The sequence below is a fragment of the Panicum virgatum genome, chromosome 8K (genome assembly GCF_016808335.1).
Source record: "Panicum virgatum strain AP13 chromosome 8K, P.virgatum_v5, whole genome shotgun sequence".
Taxonomy (NCBI): Eukaryota; Viridiplantae; Streptophyta; class Magnoliopsida; order Poales; family Poaceae; genus Panicum; species Panicum virgatum.
The window spans coordinates 37,600,155-37,625,961 of NC_053143.1; the positions used below are offsets into that span (position 1 = coordinate 37,600,155).

The 25,807-nt window shown below is 45.8% G+C and overlaps 1 protein-coding gene and 1 long non-coding RNA gene across 2 annotated transcripts; both read right to left on the reverse strand.

The window, feature by feature from the left end:
• Positions 1–282: 282 nt before the first annotated feature.
• On the reverse strand, positions 283–4,059 carry LOC120644548. Its single transcript, XR_005663805.1, has 4 exons — positions 3,925–4,059; positions 886–1,171; positions 542–800; positions 283–446 (listed from the first exon to the last, which is right to left on the reverse strand). It is a non-coding gene; the product is annotated as an uncharacterized LOC120644548 (long non-coding RNA).
• A 9,503-nt stretch (positions 4,060–13,562) lies between these two features.
• Positions 13,563–15,642, reverse strand: LOC120644550 (AAA-ATPase At3g28580-like). The gene has a single exon (XM_039921193.1). It carries the CDS (start codon positions 15,431–15,433, stop codon positions 13,913–13,915), a length of 1,521 nt encoding a protein of 506 aa, XP_039777127.1. The 5' UTR covers positions 15,434–15,642; the 3' UTR covers positions 13,563–13,912.
• Between the last annotated feature and the right edge of the window lie 10,165 nt (positions 15,643–25,807).

A 25,807-nucleotide genomic window follows, 5' to 3' on the forward strand; every position in this document is an offset into this window, starting at 1 on the left:
GGTGGGTTTGCAAATATTTGCCAGCGTGGCACAACGTGGCATGCCACGCCGGCTTTGGTTGCTTGCGTGGCGTGTTTGGGTCCTCGGGATGGATCACTTAACACGGTTTAGGGACCCAGATGGACGATTTGAGAGTTTAGGGACCTAGGAGAAACTTCGGGACAAGTTTAGGGATATGGGGTGCAATTTACTCAAACAATAAGGTCACTGGGTGCATAGCTTACTCAGATGCAGTATTGCTTTTAGTTATAACTTTCGATGCTCCATCTTCAAGGGTTTTGATAAACCAAAATCCGCAATTTTTGGTTTGTAGTGTTCATCTAACAATATATTTTCAGGCTTAAGATCCCTATGAACTATTTGGCTGCTGTGAAGATAATACAAACCTTCACAAACTCCTTTAATTATTTTATACCGTGTAGGCCATTCAAGGCTTGAATCATCACCTGCATACATAATTATAAAGTAAAATAATAAGAAGTGCAAAGAAAGAAAATGATGAAACAAATGAGGAATTGTATCTCAAGGACGATAATCATACCGTTAATATGCTTTCTTAGGTTGCCATTACTTGCAAACTCAAAACAGAGCATGGTGTCTAATACATGGGCTTGAGTCAGCTTTCCTTCATGTTCTACATAGATCTTGTGTGTATTGGAACAATAGCCTAGAAACCGTATTATATTTTCGTGCTTAACTCTCAACATGTTTTTAACCTCCCGATCAAATTCCTCCTCTTGGGTTGCAGGTATGCTCGAGGACTTTTTGACAGCCACAATACCATTATTTCGAAGATATCCCTGTTTAACTTATCTTATCTTGTTAGCATGTTCCTAAGTTTTTGTATCAAATTTTTACTTGAACTGAGAAAATGAATTGCATTACCTTGTAAACCACTCCAAAACCACCATGACCAATTACTCGCCTGTTAGAAAAATGTGCTGTAATATCATCTAGAATATGCAACGGTACACATGTCGGCTCCTTTCCATCAAGTATAAGCTCCAGGATATTATTATGCTCCATATATATATCCGTCAACTGTTATAAGTTTCGTGGGTAATAGTTTCTATATTCTTGGTTTCTGATTCCCTGTCGTAATGCTGCTGTAACAAACATTAAACAGTAAAGCTGCAATTTCTATATGGCTGTTCCACCAAATCTTGTTTTCCTGAAAAGTACACGTTACATTTTTCAAGCCCAAATAAGTATTTAATAAGGGCAATTGAATTGATACTCGGCAACTAGGCAAGCGAGCACAAGTGCTACATCACTTGATTAGTGTACTCGCTAATGAAGCATTATTACCCTATTTAAAAAATAGTGGTTCTTAAAAAATTGGTGCCAACTAATATCTGCCGCTACTTAAAACACTAGCTGGTGGCTAATACTGCAATTAGGGTGCAAGTCCTGTTTCTTTTGGGTCACTGGATCGGCACAAGTTTGGTAAAATATACTTGGAGTTAAATTAACTAAAATAGTAAGTCAACAAAATTGATTGGCCGACCCAAAAAGCAAAATTGGCTGCTCATTTTACATCCCTAAAAACTGGCATGGCCGACTGTTTGCATTCCGACAGAATTAAGAGGCGGGATTGCGTGCTGGACCTGATGCTCCTTGGTTTTTTGCTACACCAGCGGAAATAAGATCGAGCTTGGCCTTACCGATTCCTGTGGAACCTGATCGAGGCTGCAGCCTTTTTTGCAGATTCCATAAAGGCACCCCGCAAAGGTGTAGAGAGCATGCTGTCTGTAATTTCGTCCACCTCAGCCATAGAATGCACTGTAGACCAGTCATCCAAAGGTTGCCCGTAGCACGTTGTCTAAAGAATTTGTGGACCTCACATGTCAGCCATTTTTTAATGACTCCTTATTCTTCCCAACCTCTCGTCTCTCTGAGAGAGACAGCATCGGATCTGCTCTTCCGGCCGCCGTTGGTGATGGCTAAAGGCGGCGTCGGTTCTTATGTTCATTTCAACCTTCAGAAGACATGGTCGATATGCTTTCGACGTCTTTTACTCCCTATAGTGGTTGAGCATACAACGCCTCTTTTGCGGCCTCTCCACATCTGTGGAGTCTTCTGTTGGTGGGGACTGTGATTCTGTTCGGATCTGGTGCTGTTCCACGGCGATGGAGTTTCCCGAAGCAGTGGACGGCACCAGTTGCAAGGAAGACAAAGGGTTGAGACCTAGTAGCATGCTTCAATGTAATTTTATTTTATGGTGAGATCTCAATTGTAAAAGGGGTTATTTTTTAATAAAATCCGATCCCTTTCTTGGAAAAAAAAACTCTCGTCTCTCTGCGCTCTCGCCTCCCAGCCTAGGCTCCCTGCGCTGGGCTCCCATAGCCCGGCGAGCTGGCCACTGTGGCAGTTAGGTGTGCGGCGTTGACGGACTTTTGCAGGCTCGCAGTCGCAGGTGCAGCTCGTCGGCCATGCCCCTTCGCTCGCACGCTGGTGGCCCAGTAGCCGCGTCCACTTCCTCCTCGCGGCGAGCACCCGCGCGCACGCTCCAGGCCTCCTCCCTGCGCTGCTCGCCAAAGGCCGTACCCTCTTCATCCCCATGCTGCTAGAGGGAGCGGCTGCCGGCAGTGCATTCCAGCGCCGCTCGACGCCCATGGCAGAGCTCGCGTGGGGATAACCATGCTCGGCGCCACCTTCCCGCGGCACCCACCCTGGCAGACACGCACACGCCTCGTGCGAGCGGCCATGCCAGCCTCACGCTGCCCGCCATGGCGGCCACACCGGCGTGCCCGAGCCAACCTTGTGCACTGCCCGCAGCCGGTCGAGCTCGCCACCTCGCCTCCCAGCGCCTGGAAACCGCGCACCTCTTCCCGTCCGGTTATGGCGCTCGACCCCTCCGTCCGCCTCACCTCTCCTCATCCACATCCAATGTGGGGCCTGCTCCGCTTCGGGCCGCGAGCTAGCGAGTCTCGCCAGCCATAGCGACACTCGATTCTCTCTCCTCATTTCTCTTTCCTATGTGGAAGTCTTGTAGAGAGCTTAATTATAGGGCCCGTTGCGGCTGCCCTAAGAACTGAGGTTGTCGACTGCATGCAATCAGCTGACACAAGGGCTCTACTGCTGAGCAATTTAACAAGCGAAATGGTTTCATTTGACTCACTCTGCGCGCTAATAACATGAAAATTATGGACGGATCGGAATAATGGAATGCCCATGCGTTTGGCACCGCACCGATGCAGCCACATTAAGCTGATCTGCTAGCCATTCAGCAACATGGTGAGTTCTCGGCAGCCATGGCCGGGACTTCGCACAATGGTTGTCTACTCCGTGAGTGTGTCAGCTCTAACAAGCAGGAAGAAAGAGCTCACTGCTCAATGTTGTTCACCTTTTTTTGTAATTGTCCGATTTTATGTAACTGTGAGTGCGCGTGGACCGTGGGTCATAAGCCTGCCTGCCTACCTAACCCTCTCACTCCTACACCACAAGCAAATCCTCTACTGTATTCAATCCTGTCTAAAAGAAGATTCTGGAGGATCCTCTTAGTTAGTCAGTCTTTTTCTACAAATTGTAGCAGCACTAAATATTTTTTGGCGAGCTATAAGATGATCAGATCTAGAAGCAAGTATCTCTCGTAAAATATGAGCAACACCAAATCCTTCTAAAGTCCTAACTTCAGTTTCTCCTATTTGTTAGTTGTCCCCAATTTTGATTCGCAGCAAAACATAGGAGCCCCCAATTTTCATATAACCTTGGGGAACTAACCTCCTAATACCATACAATTCACCACTGCATATCCATTTTCTATCATAACACAAGTTGTTGTTGCTCCGATCGATGTGCAGTGGTGATAATATTTGGCATGCTTGAAGATTGCATGATCATTAATTACTAGGAGCTCATATACTAGTAGGCACTAAAATAAAATGAGAAAAATGAAGACAAGGATATGATGGAAGTACTAACCTCAAGTGAGTGGAACGCGCCTTGTCGCTAGAGGCTAGCCCTGATGATTGATGTAACTCAATATATAGTTGGACAACTGAGTTAACCCATGCTTATTAACTTTGTTACAAACTGAACCAGAGGGTACGGTTTACTAACCCCTGCTTAGTAGCAACGGAGAAGGTGGTGGTGGTGGCGGCCGCACAGTTTCTATTGGACGCTCTGCTGTAGAACGGACGAACTGTTATCAAAGCCTATTGTGTATAGTAGTCTTGACGTGCAGATCAAGGGAATTTGGATGCAAGAATCAGCATTGTGGGGAAAGAGATTGTTCTGGTTTGTAGTGCGTGTGCCGTTGATTTTTGAGAGACTACTCTCAAGATAATAAGAAATATTCCCGTGGTGATTAGATGATGCCAAAGTTAATTGTGTGTGGTAGCAGAGGCTGATGAAGATAATTCTTTCTTTCTTTAAAAATTGATGCTAAATTCCATAAGATCGATTGGCGTGTTTGCATCTTTAAAAGTAAGACCCATACCAAGTCAAGTCGATTAGCCGAAGTCCATCTAATTTATAAATTAAATCATAAACAAAAAACTCTAACTTGTCCTCTGTTCAATGGATCAACATTAGTAGTGATGGAGAAGGCGGTGGTGACAGTGACGGCAGTTTCTATTCGATGCTCTGCTGCAGAATTGACGAACTGTCATGAAAGCCTATTGTGTGCAGTAGTGTTGACATGCCCAGGGTAGTTAGATGCAACGATCAGTGTTGTAGGGAAGGACATCCTTCTGATTCGTAGTGTGTGTGTATTGTTGATTTTTGAGAGACTACTCTCAAGATAATATATAAAATATTCCGGTGGTTTTTAGATAATACTAAAGTTAACTGTGTGTGTTCGCAGAGGCTAATGAAGACAATTCTTTCATTAAAAGTTAATGCTAAAGCTGATGTGATGGATAGTTGTGTTTGCATCTTTAAAACTAAGACCCATACCAAGTCAAGTCGATTAGCCGAAGTCCATCTAATTTATAAATTAAATCACAAACAAAAAACTCTAACTTGTCCTCTGTTCAATGGATCAACATCAGTAGCGACGGAGAAGGCAGTGGTGACGATGGCGGAGCGGCAGTTTCTATTGGATGCTCTGCTGTAGAACTGATGAACTATCATGAAAGCCTATTGTGCACAGTAGTGTTGACGTGCTGCCCAGGGTAGTTAGATGCAACGATCAGTGTTGTAGGGAAGGATATCCTTCTGATTCGTAGTGCGTGTGTTGTTGATTTTTGAGAGAATACTCTCAAGATAATATATGAAATATTCCGGTAGTTGTTAGATGGCGCCAAAGTTTACTGTGTGTGGTCGCAGAGGCTGACGAAGACAATTCTTTCTTTAAAAATTCATGCTAAAGATCTTGTGACGGATAGTTGTGTTTGCATCTTTAAAAGTATGACCCATACCAAGTCAAGTCGACTAGCAGAAGTCCATCTAATTTATAAATTTAATCACAAACAAAAAATTCTAACTTGTTCTCTATTCAGGGGGATCAACATTAGTAGCGATGAAGAAGGTGGTAGTGGTGGCGGCAGCTGTTTCTATTGGATATGCTCTGCTATAGAACCGTGGGTCATAAGCCTGCCTGCCTACCTAACCCTCTCACTCCTACACCACAAGCAAATCCTCTACTGTAATCAATCCTGTCTAAAAGTAGATTCTGGAGGATCCTCTTAGTTAGTCAGTCTTTTTCTACAAATTGTAGCAGCACTAAATATTTTTTGGCGAGCTATAAGATGATCAGATCTAGAAGCAAGTATCTCTCATAAAATATGAGCAACACCAAATCCTTCTAAAGTCCAAACTTCAGTTTCTCCTATTTGTTAGTTGTCCCCAATTTTGATTCGCAGCAAAATATAGGAGCCCCCAATTTTCATATAACCTTGGGGAACTAACCTCCTAATACCATACAATTCACCACTACATATCCATTTTCTATCATAACACAAGTTGTTGTTGCTCCGATCGATGTGCAGTGGTGATAATATTTGGCATGCTTAAGATTGCATGATCATTAATTACTAGGAGCTCATATACTAGTAGGCACTAAAATAAAATGAGAAAAATGATGACAAGGATATGATGGAAGTACTAACCTCAAGTGAGTGGAACGCGCCATGTCGCTAGAGGCTAGCCCTGATGACTGATGTAACTCAATATATAGTTGGACAACTGAGTTAACCCATCCGGTCGTGGTTTTGGTGGGACCCGCAAACCCGGGTAAGTGGTTGGTTTTGAGAAAACTACCAAAACTCTACACGCGGGAAGATTCCCGCCTCCACGCCGTGGCCCTAGACGTCGTTACCGCCTCGGCCTTCTGACGGCCCTAGATGCCGCCCGACGCCCGTCACCTCCTCGTCCACAGCGAGGCTCTAGACGCCATCGACGTCCGTCCCTCCGTCAGTCCTAAGACTGACGCCCGTGCCTCCACGACTTGGTGTCTTCAACCGCCGTCCGCCAGCTTGGTTTTGTGGAGCAAACCAAGAAACCCACCATCCATCGGCGCCCGCGCCTCGAGTCCAGGAGTGGACGCCGCAGCTACTGCCCGGCCCGAGCTCTGGTCCCGGCTACCCTTCACCGCCGTCCACCGCACGGTCCATCGGCCACAGCACCTCCACGACAGCTCTCCATCGGCACTCGACACCCATGTACCTGCAACCAAAGACCCAGCATATGATCACATCGCACGGTTGATAATTCACTCATCACAATCAGGAGAGAGTACTCCACATTCCTCAATATATATTGTGGAATATATGATCCTCATGCATTCATGTCGAATATCTCCTTAGGGTGCTATTTTACTCATAAAATTGTACTATTCTTTCATCCTTCCTAACTAGTGTTGTGAACCTATTTGTGGTGGATGGCAGGATGTCAAACCCCGGGGGCAATGGCAGTGGCGGCGGTGGTGGTCAAAATCCTCCTCCCCCTCCACAAGTTAACCTTGTGGATATTCTCATGAAGGCGGAGGAGAACCATCAAATCCAAAATCAATTACTTGAGGCTCTTGTCCAAGGCTTTGAACCACGTGGTGGTGAGGGAGGACAACAAAGCCGTGGCTATGGCTTCTTCCTCCAAACCGATCCTCCTATTTTCTGTGGTGCTAAGGAGCCTTTGGATGCAGATCATTGGATTCGAACCATAGAGCAGAAATTTGGTCTTATTGTTTGTGAAGATCATGAGAAGGCCACATTTGCAGCACACCAGCTACAAGATGCTGCCGGTGCTTGGTGGCAAGGATATTTAGCTCAACAAGAAGCTGGCCATAGAGTGTCTTGGGATGAGTTGAAGCAAGCATTCCGGGCATTCCATATTCCGGAAGGTGTTATGGAGATCAAGGCCGAAGAATTTCGCAAGCTTAGGCAAGGAAACAAATCGGTGATGGAGTATGTCAATCAGTCAATGCTTTCAATCATTTGGCTCAATATGCTCCCGATGAGGTCTCTAGTGATGCTAAGAAGCGCCAACACTTCAAGAATGATCATTCCTTGAGGATGCAAGATAAGCTCTCTATTGTGAAGTTTGATAGTTTTAATGAGATGGTGAGCATGGCTATCTCAACAGAGCACAAGATGAATGAGTTAGAAGCGGAAAACCGCAAGAGGAAGGTCTGCGGGGTTTGTGTTAGGAATTTCGCCAGCTGGTTAGTAATTGATTCGAGTCGCCGTCTCCCCCGGTCAGTGGGAACTTGACATGAGCAGCGGCACTGTAATAATGCTATTAAAAGTGATGGAACCTGATGGTTATGATGATGATGTTATAATGATGATAATGTTTTTGATAAAACGGCTATGGTTACTATTGTTTGCTTAGTCTGCAGGATTGAATGTTTTAGAACAGGCAAACAGAGACAGGTTAATGAACTAGATTCTTAACATGACAACAAGATGCTATCTAGACAAATAGATGCTAACCTAGATATGCCAAGTAAGATTAGTTTAAAAGGAACTGCTAAAAGTTGGATCACCTATAATGACTTAAGCTTTTATGCAAATATGTCAAGCCAGCTCCACCCAAGAAAGCCTTGCATAATCCTTGGCGTCAGTCTTATTTTTGGTTTATGATGGGTAAGTCTAGCTGAGTACATCCTCATACTCAGGGTTTTATTCCCACTTGTTGTAGATGATGTTATGTATCACGGCTACTGCAAGACGTGCCTGCATCCCGCTGTGGATGAGGACTAAACCATTGGGAAATGGTGCTTCTGAGTAGCTTCCCTAGGATGCTTTTGTTGGAGGTGATCAGTACACTGGCTATATGTATTAAACTAAGATGGTTTCCGAAACTGCTTTACCTTCCGCTACTTGAACTTGGTTTGTAATAACTAAGTACTCTGATGTTTATGTAATATTTGTGAAATGTTTCGAACTAAGGTGTAACGTGTGTGCGGATTCCTGAATTATGCGATCTTGGTTGTAAGTTGATTTACCGAGGTCTTTCGGGATACTCGGTGGACTACCGGGTTTATATGGGCTCAAGTATGACGGTTTGATCACTTTGATGATTGCTATTGTACTTGTGCTTGTATAAATTGGTCGGTTCTGTCACAGAAGCTGCTAACCTTTTAGAACCGAAAATGGATAGAGGAATTAGATAAAGTGTTGAAATGGCGGCCGGTGACGAGCAAGAACATAGGGACATGCAAGAACGGAGAGCTTGAAATGGCTCAGGCTGAGGGAGGAGGAAGGAGAGAAAGTATATGTACCAGGACTTGTAATCCCGGTTCGTGGGTCAAACCCGGACTACAAGTAGACTTCTATTCCTGGTTGGAAACACCCACCGGTACTAAAGCTTTAACCACGGCTGGTGGCTCCAACCGGGACTAGAGGTTGACCTGCTCCCCCTACTCTCCTCCTGCAAAAGCTGACCTTTAGTCCCAGTCGGTAATTTCAACCGGGACTAATGCTTTCTTTAGTTCTAGGCTTAAAAATAGCCAGGACTAAAGCCTCGAACCAAAAGTCTGTTTGGTGCTTGACATGACGCGATCTTGAATAAATCACGAGAGCATTGATCGGCTGAAAACTCTCTTCGTCGTGAGCACTTGCATGTTGATTAATTTTTGTCACAGTTCACGTCTTGACATCCTCTTGCATGCTCCTGTATGTCGCACATCTCATCTGGATACACTACTGGAATTAGACGCTTTGCCAGAAATACACTCGGCAAATGGTTTGCCGAGTGCCACACTCGGCAAAGGGTACACAGCAAAAAAGTTATCGGCAAAGGGTACACGGCAAAAAAGTTATCGGCAAAGGGCTCTTTGCTGAGTGTTTTTTGTCGGACACTCGGCAAAGCCTTTGCCATGTGCTAACCTGGCACTCCGAAAAGAAAAGTCGCCGTGACGGCGGGCGCCACGGTGATGGCGGCTTTGCCGAGTGCCAGGGTCACGGCACTCGGCAAAGCCTTTTCCTTTGCCGAGAGCCGTTGACTTAGGCACTTGGCAAAGGTGGTGGCTTTGCCGAGTGCCTGGGCCATGGCACTCGGCACAGCATGTTCTCATGTGGTCACTTTGCCGAGTGTTATGGCCGTTGCACTCGGCAAAGGCACCCTTTGTCGAGTGCAACACTAGGCAAAGTGACCAAAAATTGACTTTTTTATTTATTTTTTTTACATTCCATCCAAACAAATGTCGAGTGCAACACTAGGCAAAGTGACCAAAAATAGACTTTTTTATTTATTTTTTTACATTCCATCCAAACAAACAGAAGATATATATAACAAACTTCTCCAACATCACATATACATCACATATATATCATCAACATCACATATATATCACCAACACCACATATATGTCACAAACATCACATATGTATCCCAAATGCCACGTCTCACAATATATCACGAATAATCCAAGTGTTGGCCAATTAAGTTCACATGTCTCACAAATAATTTAACAAACATCACAATATATCACAAACGGCACATGTCTCACAAGTAGCATCACCAAGCTGGCCATTTAGACTGATTTGTAGTGAAGCATGAGGATCATTAGATGCCTCGGATTGATTCTGCACAAATGAGAAGAGATTGCACGTGTGAGACAAGATAAATATATACCATACATGACTAAAACTTCCATACTCCACTAGGTTTTAAGTAGTGTTGTGGTTTGACCCTAAGCATGAACATACAAACTAAAACATGCATACTCACAGGAGTAGAAAACTAAGGAGGTGGACGTGGACATGGAGCGAATAGCGTAGCTGGCGGAGCTACACCCGTAGCGGCGCCAAGAATCCGCATGTACTGAAGAATATCCGCCATCCTCTGCTGCTCGGCCTCTCGCTCATCCATGATCCTCGCCTCATACTCCAGACGTTGCCTCCTCTCTTCTTCCAGCTGGGCCTACAATATTTCACCCAATGTAGCAATAATGCAAAGAAAAGGTATATAATAATCAATGAACCACGAATAAAGCAGGAATAACATAGAGTGCCCATATCCGGTGCTGTGAAGTGTCCTGCCGAGGTCGTATGGCCAGGCTCGCGCTCGTGCTCCTTGCTGGAATCTGAGATAGAGTGGGAGTAGCGGCTAAGTCGATTGCGCCGTCGCTAATTCAGTACCACCCATGTTTCTTGCCTCCTCCGACCCTCATGACGACTTCTCCGTCAAGGTCCTCGGTGCTCGGATCGTATTCTAGCCCATGGACCTCCCTTGCCATCGATGTGTACTCACTAAGGCAGCTGTGGACGGTCGCGTTGTTGTACGCCTCAGACCCGTCCTCCGGGTTATAGTCGACGTCAGACGTCGCCTTGCCCTTGTGGGCCATAGCAAATGCCTTGAAGATGGAGCAAGACTAGCCACCATGTGACGCCGACTGCGAGAAAACCAGCAAGATGATTAGAAATCATTCATAATTGAGCGTTAGAATAAATAAATGAGTTCGCGTACCTATGTTTCTGCATATCCGCTAAGGCTGCGGCTGCCTTGATGGTGTGGTACAACTGGCATCATCAAACGCCGGTCCCGGCAAGCATTGTGCGCCTCCTCCTACTCGTTCGAGTACCACATGTCCACCATCTGTTCCCAGCACTCAGGATGCGCGGCGCACCAATAAGGAATCATCTACAGGACATCAAGTACATGACATATCAGAAGATGAAATTAAGCCTACTTAATCTCAAAAGGAATCAATGTTACTGTTCTATATTTACCTACAGGTACTGGTCCCGGGTCAACGTCATGGTTCTTGCGTCCTTTTTGGTGACCTTCTCTCCAAGGACGGCCCCGTGGTAAGTTATGATGGTCTGGATGCGCGCCTCGTAGTGCATGTCCACGATGAGTTTTTTACAGCATCTTATAGCCACCGCATCCGCCCTGTCCTCATATCCCTCCTGGCACCTGAAGAAATCCTGCATACAAATACGATGTATCCTTCATTATTTCAATAATGTCCAATGAATGCGATGTATTGAGCAATATAGTGCGAGGAAGACTTACCCACAGCTCTTGCCTCACCTGCTCCGCCTTATTGTTGAATACCCTACCGGCCCGATCTTCAGCATCGGGGGCGGCAGCGTAGTGGTCAAACGAGTAGGCCGGCCCCATCACTCCGGCGTACTCAACCAAGTCAAGGAAGTGTTCCCTGCACAGAAGACCGAGGATGACATTGACTTGGCGTGTGTGAGCACCTCCACTCGCTACAACCGTCTAGTTCTTGCCCAAGTGATTAAGAAAAATTGTTAGTTTCTATTTTAAATTTGAACATATAATATGAAGAAGCAGTAATAACATCTAAAGTTACTTACCTTTCCCCCACAGGTGGAATCATCAGACGTCTCTCACAAGGTATCAGTCGCTGAGGGAGGCTCGCGGGACCTCGCAAGTAGACAACTTTCACAGAACCTTGTCAACTTTTTATCACAGCCTTCATATATGATACGATGACATCTCGACAAGTTTTATGATTTTCTGACTTCGTTTGCTTTTTATATAATTTAAAAAGAACTGGACCGCATGTTCGTGGTCATGTTTCGTGAACAAGATGTTCGAAATTTCTGGTCTGTTCCTGGATACGGCCTCAATTTATACTCAATAACATGAATATCATTTTTCCATTATTCGAATGACTTACAGTTTAAATTTGAATTATCCAAAGAAATTTAATTAAATAAAATAAATTTACTAAATATAGCTAACACTTCGAGAAATGTGCCAAAATTGAACATGTAGTTCCAGGTACCGTAGGAACACAGCAAAAACAGTTTGGGGGCAGAAAGAAAAAAACAAAAATACTTTGCCGAGTGTTAAAAAAGGACACTAGGAAAAATGCCCCTTTACCTAGTGTCTAGAAATGACACTCGGCAAAGAGCTTCCTTTGCTGAGTGCCGCGGTAGGACACTCTGCAAAATTAACGGCAGCTCACGGCCATTAGCTGGTGTCGGTAGTTTGCCGAGTGGCAAACACTATGCAAAAGCTTCTTTGCCGAGTGCTTTTCTTTGCCGAGTATCCGACACTAAGCAAAAAGGCTATTTGCCGAGTGCCTCACTTTGCCGAGTGTCCGGCACTCGGCAAAAAGCCTCTTTACCAAGTGTCTTTCTTTGCCGAGTGCCGCACTCGGCAAACTATCTCTTTGCAGAGTGCCTGTTATTTTGCGCTCGGCAAATATATTTGTACTCGGCAAAGAACGCGTCTCCGACAGTGATATTGGCTTGCTAAGCCGGAGATGCACCTGGTGACGCAGTCGAACCCGTGTCGGAGTCAAATTCGACCGCAGTGCACGTCATTGCCTTGGTCGGCAGCGTGCCGCTCTTAAGTTAGCACTGACAAATACCTACTAGTTTTGAGAACATGCTCCAAAGTCCAAACACCATAGCAGGACTCGGTAAAATTCATGACAATTTTTTATATATAAATGGCAAACATAACACAAAAATAGAGTAGAGAGAGTGTGTATGTGTCTTGGTTGCGTTTTTATGTTTGTTTCAAAGCTTTGTAGATTCAGTTGTGTATATTGTATATGTAATCATTTTGTATTTGTGTATGAATAATACGTGTGAACTATCATTACTATATTTGCAATAATAACTGTCCCTAACACGAACTTTGTTAGGAGAGCCACGATCTCACGTATAAATCCACGCTGAGCGCCGCTTTGCAACGCGACACGCTCGAACCGACGATGCAGGCCCCAGTTGGCTCCTTTGCGGCTCGGGCCGTGCCGTCGAGACCGGCCGCTGCCCGGCTAGGAGATAACCCGGATGAGCTAGAGTTCTTTCGGGAGACGCACACGGAGGCGTCGGAGTGTCGGAGAGGAGTCCTGTTCAGCTGCCCCTCGTCTCCTCTACTTTTATCTCTCCGGTTCGCTGTTGTTGCTGGCTTGCTGCTTGTGCCCTAGTGGCCTTGCCTTGTGCAGCATCGACACCCTGCTGCTTGCAGCCGACACTGACCACCGTCCCCACCACCGGCGCCCGGCGTCCGGCTGACGGTATTGGCGCGGTGGTGCTGTCCTGAGTGCTTGCTAAGCGGTCCGGGAAAACGAGAGTACGAGACAAGCTGGCAAATTGCAAGAGCATGAACCATGAGAGTGCTCATATAAAGTTGCACGTACCTTTGGTTTTATTAGGAGTGAAATAGTCAGAATCCGGATAAATCAATCGGAATCCGAAGAAATCAATCCGAATATCAATAGGAATCCGGACAACCAATACCTCGTACGGTCACAGCACGACTTGTACATAGAGTGAAAGAGTATAAAATTGGTGGTCTCATGTAGGTCTATATAAAATTTATATTACCCGTAGCAACGCACGGGCACTATACTAGTTATTATCAAAGTTTGAAAGGTTGACAGGACAAAGTCTACAGAACATAAGTAGCAGTTGAGGTTATGACGTATCCAAGCTTAAGTGACTAACAAACACGAAAATTATGTAAAATAGCACAAGACAAAGATCTAGCAACCCTTATGATATACCTGCCCCCCTGTCTAACTTTCTTGTGCGTTAGGTTAGTCCTCTTTCGCCTCTTCCATTGAATCCATAGCAGGTGCTGCAGATTTCATCTTGGCCTTCTTCAGTGTTTCCACTAAACGTGCCAAGCAGCCATCTGCTTCTCTCCTCCTCTTGACCCGCAGCATGAGGTTACCGGCCACGTCTGCCGGTGCCCCATTCATCTCATCGAGCAATCGATCGATTTCACTGTTCCTCTTGCCCCGCGGCATGAGGCTATCAGCCACGTCTGCCGGAGTTGTGTCGATCTCATCGAGCAGTTGCCCGATTTCACCGAATAGTGAATGCTCAGTGATGTCTAAATAGCTCTTAGCGAGCATCTTGAAGGCCTCGAACCGGCAGTAGGACATCTCAATGTGCCTGTCCATCCTACCCCGCCGGATCAGCGCCGGGTCGAGCCGGTCAACGTGGTTCGTGGTGAACACGAAGATCCGCTCCGTGCCACAGGCCGACCACAGCCCGTCGACGAAGCTGAGCAGCCCCGACAGCGTCACTTTGCCTTTGTCTTTATTCTTGTCGGACAGCTCTATCGTCACCAGGTGGTTGTCGTCTTTCTCTTCGGCTGCCTCCTTGCTCTTGCGCTTGGTGGTGAGTTCGACCTCGATCGCGTCGATGTCCTCGATAACGATGATGGATCTGTCCGTCGTATCAAGGAAGAGCTTCCGCAGCTCGGCGTTGTCCTTGATGGATGTTAGGTCGAGGTCGTAGACATCATACTCGAGGAAGTTGGCCATAGCCCCGATCATGGTGGACTTGCCTGTGCCCGGCGGCCCATGCAGGAGGTATCCCCGCTTCCATGCCTTGCCGACCTTGGAGTGGTACTCCTTCGCCTCACGGAATGCCGTGAGATCCTCCATGATCTCGACCTTCTTGCTGTGGTCCATGGCGAGCATGTCGAACTTCGCCGGGGGATTGTACGGGACACTGATCCAATGGCTCTTCCCATCTTGGGAGTGGTTGGTGAACAGTAGCCTCTGCCGGTTCGTGGCGATTAGCTCGTGCCACTTCCGGACGACGCTGGGCAGGTAGGAGTCGACCACAAGTTTGCGGTGGCGCTTGTGAAACACCAGCCTGTAGCACCGAGGCTCGTCGGAGTCCCCAGGGAAGAGGCTGATGACGGTGCCCCCCTTGTTCTTGGCGGATTTGGGGTACAGCCTCCACCACATGCGGGCTCCGCCGAAGTTGTCGACGACCTCCTGGTTCTCGTCCAGACTGATAAGCGGGTCGTACTTGCTGTTGTTGCCGAGCTCGGCCTTGAGCTTGCTTGCATGATCCAAGCACTCACTTCTCAGGTAGGTGGAGACGGCGTCGAAAAATTTGTTCCGACGGAACCTCTCTTCACCGTACTCGGAGATGGTGATCTGCTCATAGGGGTTGAAGTAGGACATCACCATGGGAACCAAGCTACTGATGATGTACCTAGCCTCATCATGGACGTGCTCCGGCATCCTCGACCAAAGCAAGCCGAAGCCAGCCATGGCCGACCCGAACCCTACCCACTTCTCCACAGATAACGCCATGAATGCGCACTGCAGCCCCTACTCACGTAATCAAGCTAGCTGGCTCTCTGTAATGGTTGCCGTTGTGGCTGTGTATGTTTATTGTTGCTTCTATGCCCTCGGCTTATATAATCGGTGATTTGGCGCGTAAATTATCCGCACGGCATCGTCGAAATTTCGTCGAAGCAATTAAGTGCAAGAGGTGCTATTTCGACGAAATCTCGGCAAGAAGTAGAAATTGTGCCGCCGGGGGGGGGGGGGGGGTGGGCGTAGGTGAAAAGCAACTTTAGGCTTGGGTACCAGCACGAGAGGGGCCTATCACCACCATGTTGGGTTTAGCAATTAACTAGGGTGCAGAAAATACTTGTCTAGGATTTTGTTTGGAATCTCTGGATGCGTGGGTGGACCAGAGTTGAGAGCCAATGTCAATAGGCCGGATGGTTAACTGCTACTTATAAAAGAATTGACATGCCACCTAAAAGCTGGAGGCTAAGATTTTTGCAGGCGAAAAAACAAAGCTACAGTACGTGTTAACACTAGTGAAAGAAGATTTGTATAGGCGAAAGGCAAAACTTTTTTTAGGCCGGCGAAAGATCGACGCTCCTGCTCGGCGAGCGCGCTGGAAGCGATCGCGACGCGTGGCCGTTCGGAGGAAGCAGCGACGCGCGTGCGCTGCTACGTCAGTGCTCGGTAGAAGCGATCGCGACGCGCGGCCGTTCGGAGGAAGCACCGAAGCAGCGACGCGCTTGCGCTCCTACAAGTTAGCTACGGTCGAGTCTTGGCCCATGGCAGACTTTGTAGCCTGATTCTCCTGTCTAGCTTCTGAGCCCATTTAGGTTTTGGAGTCTAGTTTTCTCCTGTCTAGATTTTAGACCAGTGGGCCAATTTGTATTCTACAAGCTTTTTTTTTCTGGCGGGTGATGGTTTGAGATCCATATGGATGTCGAAGTGCAATTTTCAAAGGAAGCGACTACTCAACAATCCAGTGGACTTTGTTTTTCAACCAGTCAGAACTGGATACATGCGCATGGAGCCAATACTTACGATGGTGTCACAACATGCGAATCGAAGCAGATCAAAGACCCGATAACTTGAAAAGAGAGGTTGCACAACTGAAACCAAAACCCGATAAGAAAAGAATCTTGGTGGATCAACATCTAAACCTGATAACAAAACAGGCTTGACCCACTCAGGTTATATATAATAAACAATTGAGCATACTTACACATCTCCAATAAGCTGTTGTTGGAAAATAACTTAGAACTAGATATTAAACTAAAATAATTTGTCACATGGTCACTCTGGTACAAGTAGCACTGTACTTAAACTGCACAACACAGAGGATTTCAATTCAAATATTTTTAGATTTAGATATTAGGTGTATCAGTAAAATGTAATTCTGAAATAGCTAAGTGGGCAAGCCTGGTTCAAGAAACTAGTCTGAAACTCACACACAACTCAGGCAAGAATCGAGTACCCAACACTCAAGGTCTCATATACACAACCATAAGTGGAAACTCTTTACTAATATATAGCACCTAGAGGAGAACAATCACATTATTAAAATAAAACACTTCAGGCATCAGCTCAGCATCATGCTAGCAGGAGCAAGCTTAAGTGGATGGATGCATCTTCCTTTTTGTAGCCATCTGATTCAGAAACAAAAATTAGAAAACAGGATATGAGCAGCCATAATAAGATTGAAACTGAAAGCACCAAAAATGATGTGATGCTCAAATAAATTTCAAACTCGAGCTGCTAATTAGCAAAGAAGAAACCCAACCAACAGGAAAAGCACAAGGACATGCTACTATGACCTGCCAGACTACTGAACATAGGAGCGACACAGGTATCACAGAGAAACCAAGTTTGAACTTCACACAGAATAAAAAACTGAAATTTTAAAACTGAAAGCACTAAACAGACGTATTACAGACTGAAACTGAATGTAGAAGCTAAAATTTTAAAACTGAAAGCACTAAACAAACTAACTAAAACAAAAACAAAAAAACAAGCACAACATGCATGCAAGCAATGAACTCTTAACTGAATATGGTAGACTGCTGTAACATGCAATGAACTCAGCTCAGTCAGCAAATACTTAAAGATTGAAAGACAAAGGCCCACCAAAGTTAGGAGAAGGGAGCATATACTCTCTTCATTCTTAATTTCTTTGAAAGTATAGTTTCATATAGTTTAAACACTCACCAAGATTGCTTGTTATTTGGGGGATTATTCAACTGCTATGCAGGAGCCCAAAGTACTTGACCCAAAATCCAAATCGAAAACCAGTGAAAACTCATATATAAGTAGAGAGCTGAAAACTCTTTGAATGGAGCTATTTCAAAATGTCTGCAATCTAAAGATAGAACTAGTCACAATAAACATGTCATTGCAAATTTACTCCAAGCTAATCATCTGAGGGAGAGCTATTAATACAATAGAGTTCATTAATGATTGTTCTCATGATTGCTTGAGTGATGTCTCAATGTTGCATGAAAAAGATAATTCACACAATTAAACCTCTATCAAGTGATGCACTGATGAACTGAAAAAACACAACACCATTCAGAAACCAAAACACTGAATATTGACTGAACTATCCGATAAAACCTAAAAAATAATATAAGGAAGTCCTACATATCAATGCTAGCATAGTATAGTGATAAAAAAACTCAGGAATAATTGAAGCCAGAAATGTTCAGACAATTTGCATGCAGAGGCAGTTCAGTTCAAACCAACCTGGAGGCTTATCTTTTCTTTATTATACCCAAGCATGGAGTGTAATGTAAAATTAGCTACATGCTACACCTGTCAACTCAGGAAGTAAACATCTCAACATCTTACTTCTAGAATACTTCCAAACTTAAGTTGTATAAGCACTTTGCCTAAGATTAAAGTTGCATTTCCTTTCTGAAAAAAGAAAGCTCATGATATACTGTAATTTTTCTTCTTTGTGTCATTTATTACATCTCGTACTCAGCTACAGGCAATCAGAAAATCAATGCTAAAATTTCCTGAACAATCTATATACTAGTAGAATAATAAATTAGCTATATCATATTATCACTATTGAGATCCTGGCAAGTAGGACAATCATGCGTTCTCAAAACAAACCGTTTGCAGAGCAAAAAATTCACACACTGAAGATGAACCATAGCTGCAAACGACTGAAGGCAATAGATCAGCAAATACATACCACCATTGATTCTATCAACAGTACAGATCTAAATGAACTAAAAGCACACCACAAAGATTAGGGATCTGAGTATCTGTTGTCGACCGAAACCCACCGGCGAGCAACGACGGGCAACACGAAGAGCCGGGAGGTTGCTAGGGCGCTAGAGGCACTGCTCCCTCGTCGACGGCCCGCAATTTCCGTCACGCGCCCGGAGGATGTATGAAAACCGGGCGTGCCACCTGACCTATACCCGATCAGGAGGGTGCAAACGTGCTCCGAACAGTTTCCTGCATACAAAGACACGTGTAAACGTAAGTCCGAGCCGTGGTCGGCTCCCCGGGACGACTCTTGCATCGGCTTTGAAGAGCCGATCGAGTCCCGGTGTCAGACGGGATCTGATTGTATCCAGATATGATAAATAGAGCAAATCACTATAAAACTGCTTCAGTTAAATCTAATTGATCTAATCCACGATAGTAACAGTTTCACTGCTAGATCGGAACATCCTACACGTGACTAGGCCTAGCGAACGTAACAGACAACTAAACCACAACCTAAAACAGAGGCCTAAGAACTAGCAAGAGCCGATTCCCGGAACAATCCCTATCAAGGCTAAGATAAAGCATCTACTACGCCACCGGATCATCCAATCCGTTTGCAAGGCCTAACCTAGCAGATATTATGCCAACTCTTAAGATAAGAGCAAACCATAACAGATCAGATCTACTAAACATGAAAGAAGCAGGGTGTTGCTCCTGTGCGACTAATTCTATGCGATAAGAACTAGCAAGAGATTGAAACGTGACTGCACAGAGACAACATGATATTCGCAGATGATAAGCAACGAAGCACAACAGATCTACTAAAAGCCATGCTACGAACATCATGATAACTAGTACTACTCGCCATCAAAAATGCTTCAGTACGAGTAATACCAAGGTAAAAGCAAGAACAATACTGCCCTGATCGCAAGAAGCGATCAAGGCAGCATGACACTTACTTGGATGGAACCCTAGGATTAGGGGTGGCGATGCGCCGAGAGTTGTTGTTTGCGAGTCGTGATGATGCTCTCTTCATGAATAACAAAGGATACATATTTATAGTCCGGAGACTTGGGAAACAATCTAAACTAATCTTGTCCCGATTGGACTCTATCTCTAATCTTAAAGATACACGGCCAATGTGGCCCAGACGCTCACGCAGAAGCCGATTTACAAGCCTTCCTCATCTTTTGCTTTAGGCCCATCTTGATTTCGGCCCATAAATTAACCCTGTTAATTTATAACGATAACACATGCCCTCCTGGTTTTGGCAATGATAGTTTCAAAACCAATCCGTCGCTTCATCTTCCCGTTAATGTTCATTAATCGTACTGCAACCACCAAGGAAGACGCAACGTCTCTGCAACTGGCTCCTCGTAGAACGTGAAAACTGCCGATCTGTCTTCCACCTTTTCACTGTTTAATCTCACACGAATCGGCTCTTCTCCACAGCAAACTCCTTCTTCCTCCCAAAGCCAATAACGCAGAAAATCCAATCCTTCACCAGCCATGGCCATCTCCTCTTCCTCCGGCTCCAACTCTTTTGGAGACTCCTCTTCTTCCTCCTCATCTCCTCCTTCTTCTTCCTCCCTCTCGGCCTCCTCTATCGACTCTATCCCAGAAAGCCGAGAGCCGACCCCCGAGTGGGACCCAACAGCAGCATACGAGGCGCTGGCTCCTCTATACTGGGATGCAGAGGAGTTCGACTTCGGGGTCGCCTCCGATGAGGACGAGCCCATGACCGAAGAAGAAGAAGACCTCCAGTCCCTCTTCCAAGGGATCGGCTCTTCTTCCAGCGATGATACGGCGGCAGGGGAAAACCCCCACCAATTCCTCAAGGCCCCCTTGGAGGGGAGCGAAGAAGGAAGCAGCAGCAGCGGCGGGCGAAGCAGCAGCAGCACCGAGGACGATGGCAGCAGCAGCGGCGACGACGGCGATGATGACGACGACGATGGTGGAGACGCACCGTCGCGCAGCCTGAAGCGCCGTAGGTGCTCAGACACCCATGACTGGTAGATGTAGGTAGCATCGTAGGAATAGGACCTCAAAGCCGAAGGATTGATTCCTTTGTAAAATTGGCTTTCCTTGTAATAAACTTCCCTTTTTAATGAAATCGAGTTTCCCCAATTTCATATGTTTTCATTTATTTCTCAAAAAGCCGATGGCAACGCATCAGGCTTCCATAAATATCCAAGAGCCGACGAAATTCAAACTAGAAGCAACCCGCACAAGAGTAGAATATCGCTTCCAGCTTGAACCGAACTCGACGTACCCTCAAATTCGAGTGTAATTCAAAAAACAAGCTCTACAAATCCGAGCAAGAATTCTCCAGGCAGCCGGAATTCGAACCAGAATCTCCAGCAATCAAACCCTAAGTCAACAGATCTGTGACCAGCATGGCGGATTCTGCAGTTCAGACAACAAGCTCTAATGATGCGGCAATCCACGGCCTGAAGGTAATATTCGGCCTAATCTTTTAGTTTTCTTCAGCTCACTAAGCTTCTGAAACTGAAACTCTGAAATATGACACCATACACATACTTTTGAATTTCTGAACTTCAGGTGTCAGACATCCTTCTGCCGCACCCCTCCAATCCAAAATCTTTCTGAATTGGCCCACAAACCCATGAAACCCCCACAGATTTGATCTCTTGTGAAGCAAATAGGATCCCTTTTGTGAGTCAAAACATTGATTTGAACCTCTGGGCTGGCTGCTTAAGAGCCTGGCCTAATCCACTTGAAAGCTGGATAACATGGTATAACAGAGTAGCAAAAACCCACATGCCCTTGTGGCAAGATTTGAACATAGCCGATGCACTTAGCTTATCACTGTCACCCCTTGACAAAGATGAAAATCTTCTGAAAACCATCGGCTATTTCTGGTCTGATGCTCTGAATTGTTTCCTTTTTGGTCATGGACCCATGACTCCCACTCTGCTAGATGTTGTCATGATCACCGGACTAGACATTAGCTCCCCTAATCCTGCTACTCACAAAATGACAGAAGTCCCCTTTAAACTTTCTTCCAAAGTCAACTGCACAAATTGGGGTACTTACATGAGTCAGCACATGAAGACAAAAGATCCAGTGACTGAGAAGGAACACACAGCCTTCTTAAATCTTTGGCTAGAGCACTTCATCTTCTGTGGCCCTTCCTTAGCTCCAACTAAGAACTATCTCCCCTTGGCCTACCACCTGGCCCATGGTAATCACACCGGCCTAGGCAAACTTTTTCTCGGAGAAACATACAGATATCTCCATTTAATGACATCTAACTTGCTCAACCACAAGAAACTGAGAACTGGAGGCCCTTGGTGGTTTATTCAGTTGTGGGCACAACTGTACTTCCAGCACCATATTCCCAACTTCCAAGGCCTGACCAAGAACTCTTTCCCTGATGAGAGTGGCAAACCAATTAGATGTACAAGCTATGGCCAAGCTTTATTCAGTCTTCCTGGCAGTAAACTAAATTCAGCAGATGCAACAAACTGGTTCAGAGTCTTCTACAAAGGACTAGATAATCCTCTCTACCTTCCGTTTACTGAATCTGAATCCTTTGAGAATCCAACTGCCTTCAGACTAGATAACTTTGCTGATGACGACAGCACTCGACATCTGTATTCTTTGATGATTCGACCTGGCTTCCTCCCCGTTGGCATCAGTACTTCTAACAGAATTATCAAGCCAGGCTATGAATCCTACCAGCCAGTCATAGTAGCTCGGCAATTTGGCCTAGGACAGGTCCCTCCCCACTTCCATATTCACCACTTGGTGGAGAGCAGAGCCGATCTGCCTGACGGTCTTACTAGCTCGAGATGCTACAACATGTTTGATGACCTCCACATTCCAATACCAGCCGATCTGTCCTTCACTTCTTCATCAATCGGCTTTGATACCTGGTGGAAGATGTGGACAACACATGTCTTCAGAAAAGTTCTAGGCCCTCAACTGCAGCAAATTGATCCTGAATACGTAATCCCCAAGGAAGACGTACTGATTTTATGCATTCATCCTTTTAAATCCTCTATTCCTTTCTCTTGGCTTAACCTGCTCATCCTGTCAGCAGCAACAAGATGGTCCAGAACCCACGACCAGTACTGGGGAGCCATTTCACTTTCTTCCAACTGCTCCTGATGTACTCTTCTGCAAAGGATCACCACCAATGAAGAAAGTGATAATGTCTGTTCAGCCAGACTTACTTCAGTCGGCTTCCAAGCGAAGACAAACTTCTGCAAGCGTTGCCCCCCGAGTCTTGACCAAGAAAAGGAAGACGATCACGAGGCGAGTGATCAAGAAAGCAACACCAGCTTCTTCGAGTCCATCAGAGTCTAATACCAACCAGGTAACTTATTTCTCCGAAACTTCTTCTTTATCTTATACATGTGTACTCTGGTTGACTGCAGTTCTATGTTTAGGATGCAGCTGAAGAAATCCCTAGTGTAAAAACCCTGGATCAACATGAGACAGCTGCAACTCCTGATGCACTGATGAATACAAGCGAGGAACAAGCCGATGCAGCAGATGCTCTTGACGTCAACACCAGCTTTGATAGGACGATTGCTCCTGAATCGTCCAACACTTCTTCTTCAGAACAGGTAACATTAAAAAAAAACCAATTCTGAACCAGCCGATAACTCCATAAATGCGTCTTGCACTAACTCCAGATATGCCCATAGAGTTTTGATATTTCAGGTTTGCTTTTCTTTGACCCTGGATCAGAAACATCATCTCTACAACAATCGGCTAACCTAACACATCAGCTTCAACTTATCAAGGATCTTCTATCTGCCCCAATCACCGCTCTGGTTGATGATTCCAGTAAAATAAAGAACATCTTCGAGCAAATAGAATCCCAACTCCCGGAACCATTGCAAATCAAGCTCTGGTCAGCCAGCAACCTCCCATTCTTCCGGATAGTAGTCAGTAAAGCACAAGAAAGGATGAAAGCACGTCGCTCTCAAGCTTCTCTGAAAGCCGACATTACCCAAAAATGCAAGGCTTTCAACTAGAAGTAGGCAACTCTAGATATCAAAGCTGACGTGTCTGCCAACACGAATCGACTCGACCTCCTGAAGAGAGAACTGGCGGAACTCGAAGAAAAGGTCCGCATTACCAAGGAACTCATCCAGGCCGAGGAAACTTCCATTGCAAACTCCAAACAAGAAACCCGGAAGATATCTGAGCAAATACAAGCAGAGTTTGCAGAGATCAGCACCTTGAGTCGGCAGATAGTGTGACACCCCGGCCTACAAATAGTACAAGAGAAGTTGAGAATCTCTCCGATGAAACAGAAGAATTATGCTCTAGTTCCTTTTCCCGGATTTATGTGACATTATTCTAGAGTTATCAGCAGTAATGCCTGAGCAGTGTTATCTAAATAGGATAGAACCTTAAATAATGGAGTTTTTCTCTCTTCCTTGACCTTACCCATCTGTGTTTTCTTTTGCCCCAGCTCAGATGTCGGCAGAACAAAAAGACCCTGGAGACAGTGCAATGGGTGATGGTGAGAAAACTTGCCAGTGTTGCCAATTCTATGGTGTTCCTTGTCGTCAAGTTCGTGCAACTGAAGATGAAGCCGCAACTAGGAGAAACCAGAGGTTGTTCTCCAGTACAAAGAGGAAGAGGTCTCGTCAAGAGCAACTAGCAGATGATTCCCTTTTCCTTGACGGTCCATCGGTCGACGAGCTACAGGCCATCCAGAAGAGAAAGGATCATGAGTGCCCTAGAGATACACAGGTCAAGAACCAAGCACTCTATGATTATGTTGATGGGTTAACTGTCACTATGAATGTGATCTAGCCACACGGCCGCAAGGGGTCCAAAGAGCAAGCAGCAGAAATAATGCAAGATGTGATGATAAGTTCACAGGGAGGTCAACCAAGTGGCCCCATTCACCACCACCGCATGTGCTACAAATGCGGGCAAAAAGGTCATTATGCCAAAAGTTGTCCAGCACCTCAGGCTCCACGGCATGCAGGACAACCGGGGCGCCCAGCCCAACCCAGGGCGCCACGACAGGGGAAGGTGAACCACGTGATGGCCAAGTCAGCTGCTGAGGCTCCCAACGTGGTTATTGGTACATTCATGGTCAACTCCTATCCAGCTACGGTGCTTTTCGATACCGATGCTACTCATTCTTTCATTTCCAAGTCATTTGCTGAGCAGCATCGTATTCCAGTTTCGAGTCTGAGGTCAGCTATGGTAGTTACCTCACCTGGGGGCCAGATACGCACATGCTCTATATGCTCCAGAGTTAGTATTGTCATAATGGGGGCAGAATTCCGCACTGGTTTGATCGTCAATGATTCCTCGGGGATAGATGTGATTTTGGGCATGGAGACCCTTACCAGATGGGGAGTCCGTATTGATTGTGCTCAGCGGACAGTTCACTTGTCAGCATCTGATGGCCAAGAGGTGACAGTCAGTGCTACAGAGCCTTCTGGTTTTCTTCATCAGATGGAGGCTAGACCCACGGATGGTATTTGCGTGGTGTCTGAATTCCCAGACGTCTTTCCGGAAGACTTGTCAGAAGAAGGAAGAGAAGTTGATGAAGACCTATCCTGATCTCTTTGCTAGCCAGCCCAGAATCTCGGGACGAGATTCCTGTAAGGGGGTAGGATTTGTAACACCCTAATTCAAATTTTCAGCTTGAATAATAAATTTAATTGGTTTTAATTAAATTTCTAAGGTTTTTGGTGATTAGACTTGCATTTAATCTAATTTTTGTTCATTAATTAATTAAAATTTACCTAGATTAAAACTTTGTTGCTGCATTCATGCTGGAGCATTTATTTTATTTGCTTGTGTGCTTTGGGTGGTTGAATTCAAATTTTGTTTGAATTCAAATAGATTTGTTAGAATTAGAAAGGAAAACCAAAACAAGAAAACCCAGCCCAAACCCCAACTGGACCCAATCCAATCCAGAAGCCAGCCCGTCATCTCCTTCCCCTATCCCACTCTTTCCCCGGGCCCGCTCGCGAGCAGCCCAACCCGCTCCCACGCCGAAACCCGCACCGGCCCAGCCTCTCTCCCCGCGGCCAATCCCTCACCCCGCGTCGCGCCCCGACCTGCCCCGCACGCTGCTTCGGCCCAGCTCACGCGCGCGCCCTTCCCCCTCCGTTCAGCCCGCTCCCCGGCCTGCCTCGCGCTAGCGCCCGAGCCCAGCAACCGCGC

Coding starts and splice junctions, on each gene's coding strand:
- LOC120644550 (XM_039921193.1), bottom strand. CDS start 15,433: ATGGCGTTATCTGTGGAGAAGTGGGTAGGGTTCGGGTCGGCCATGGCT.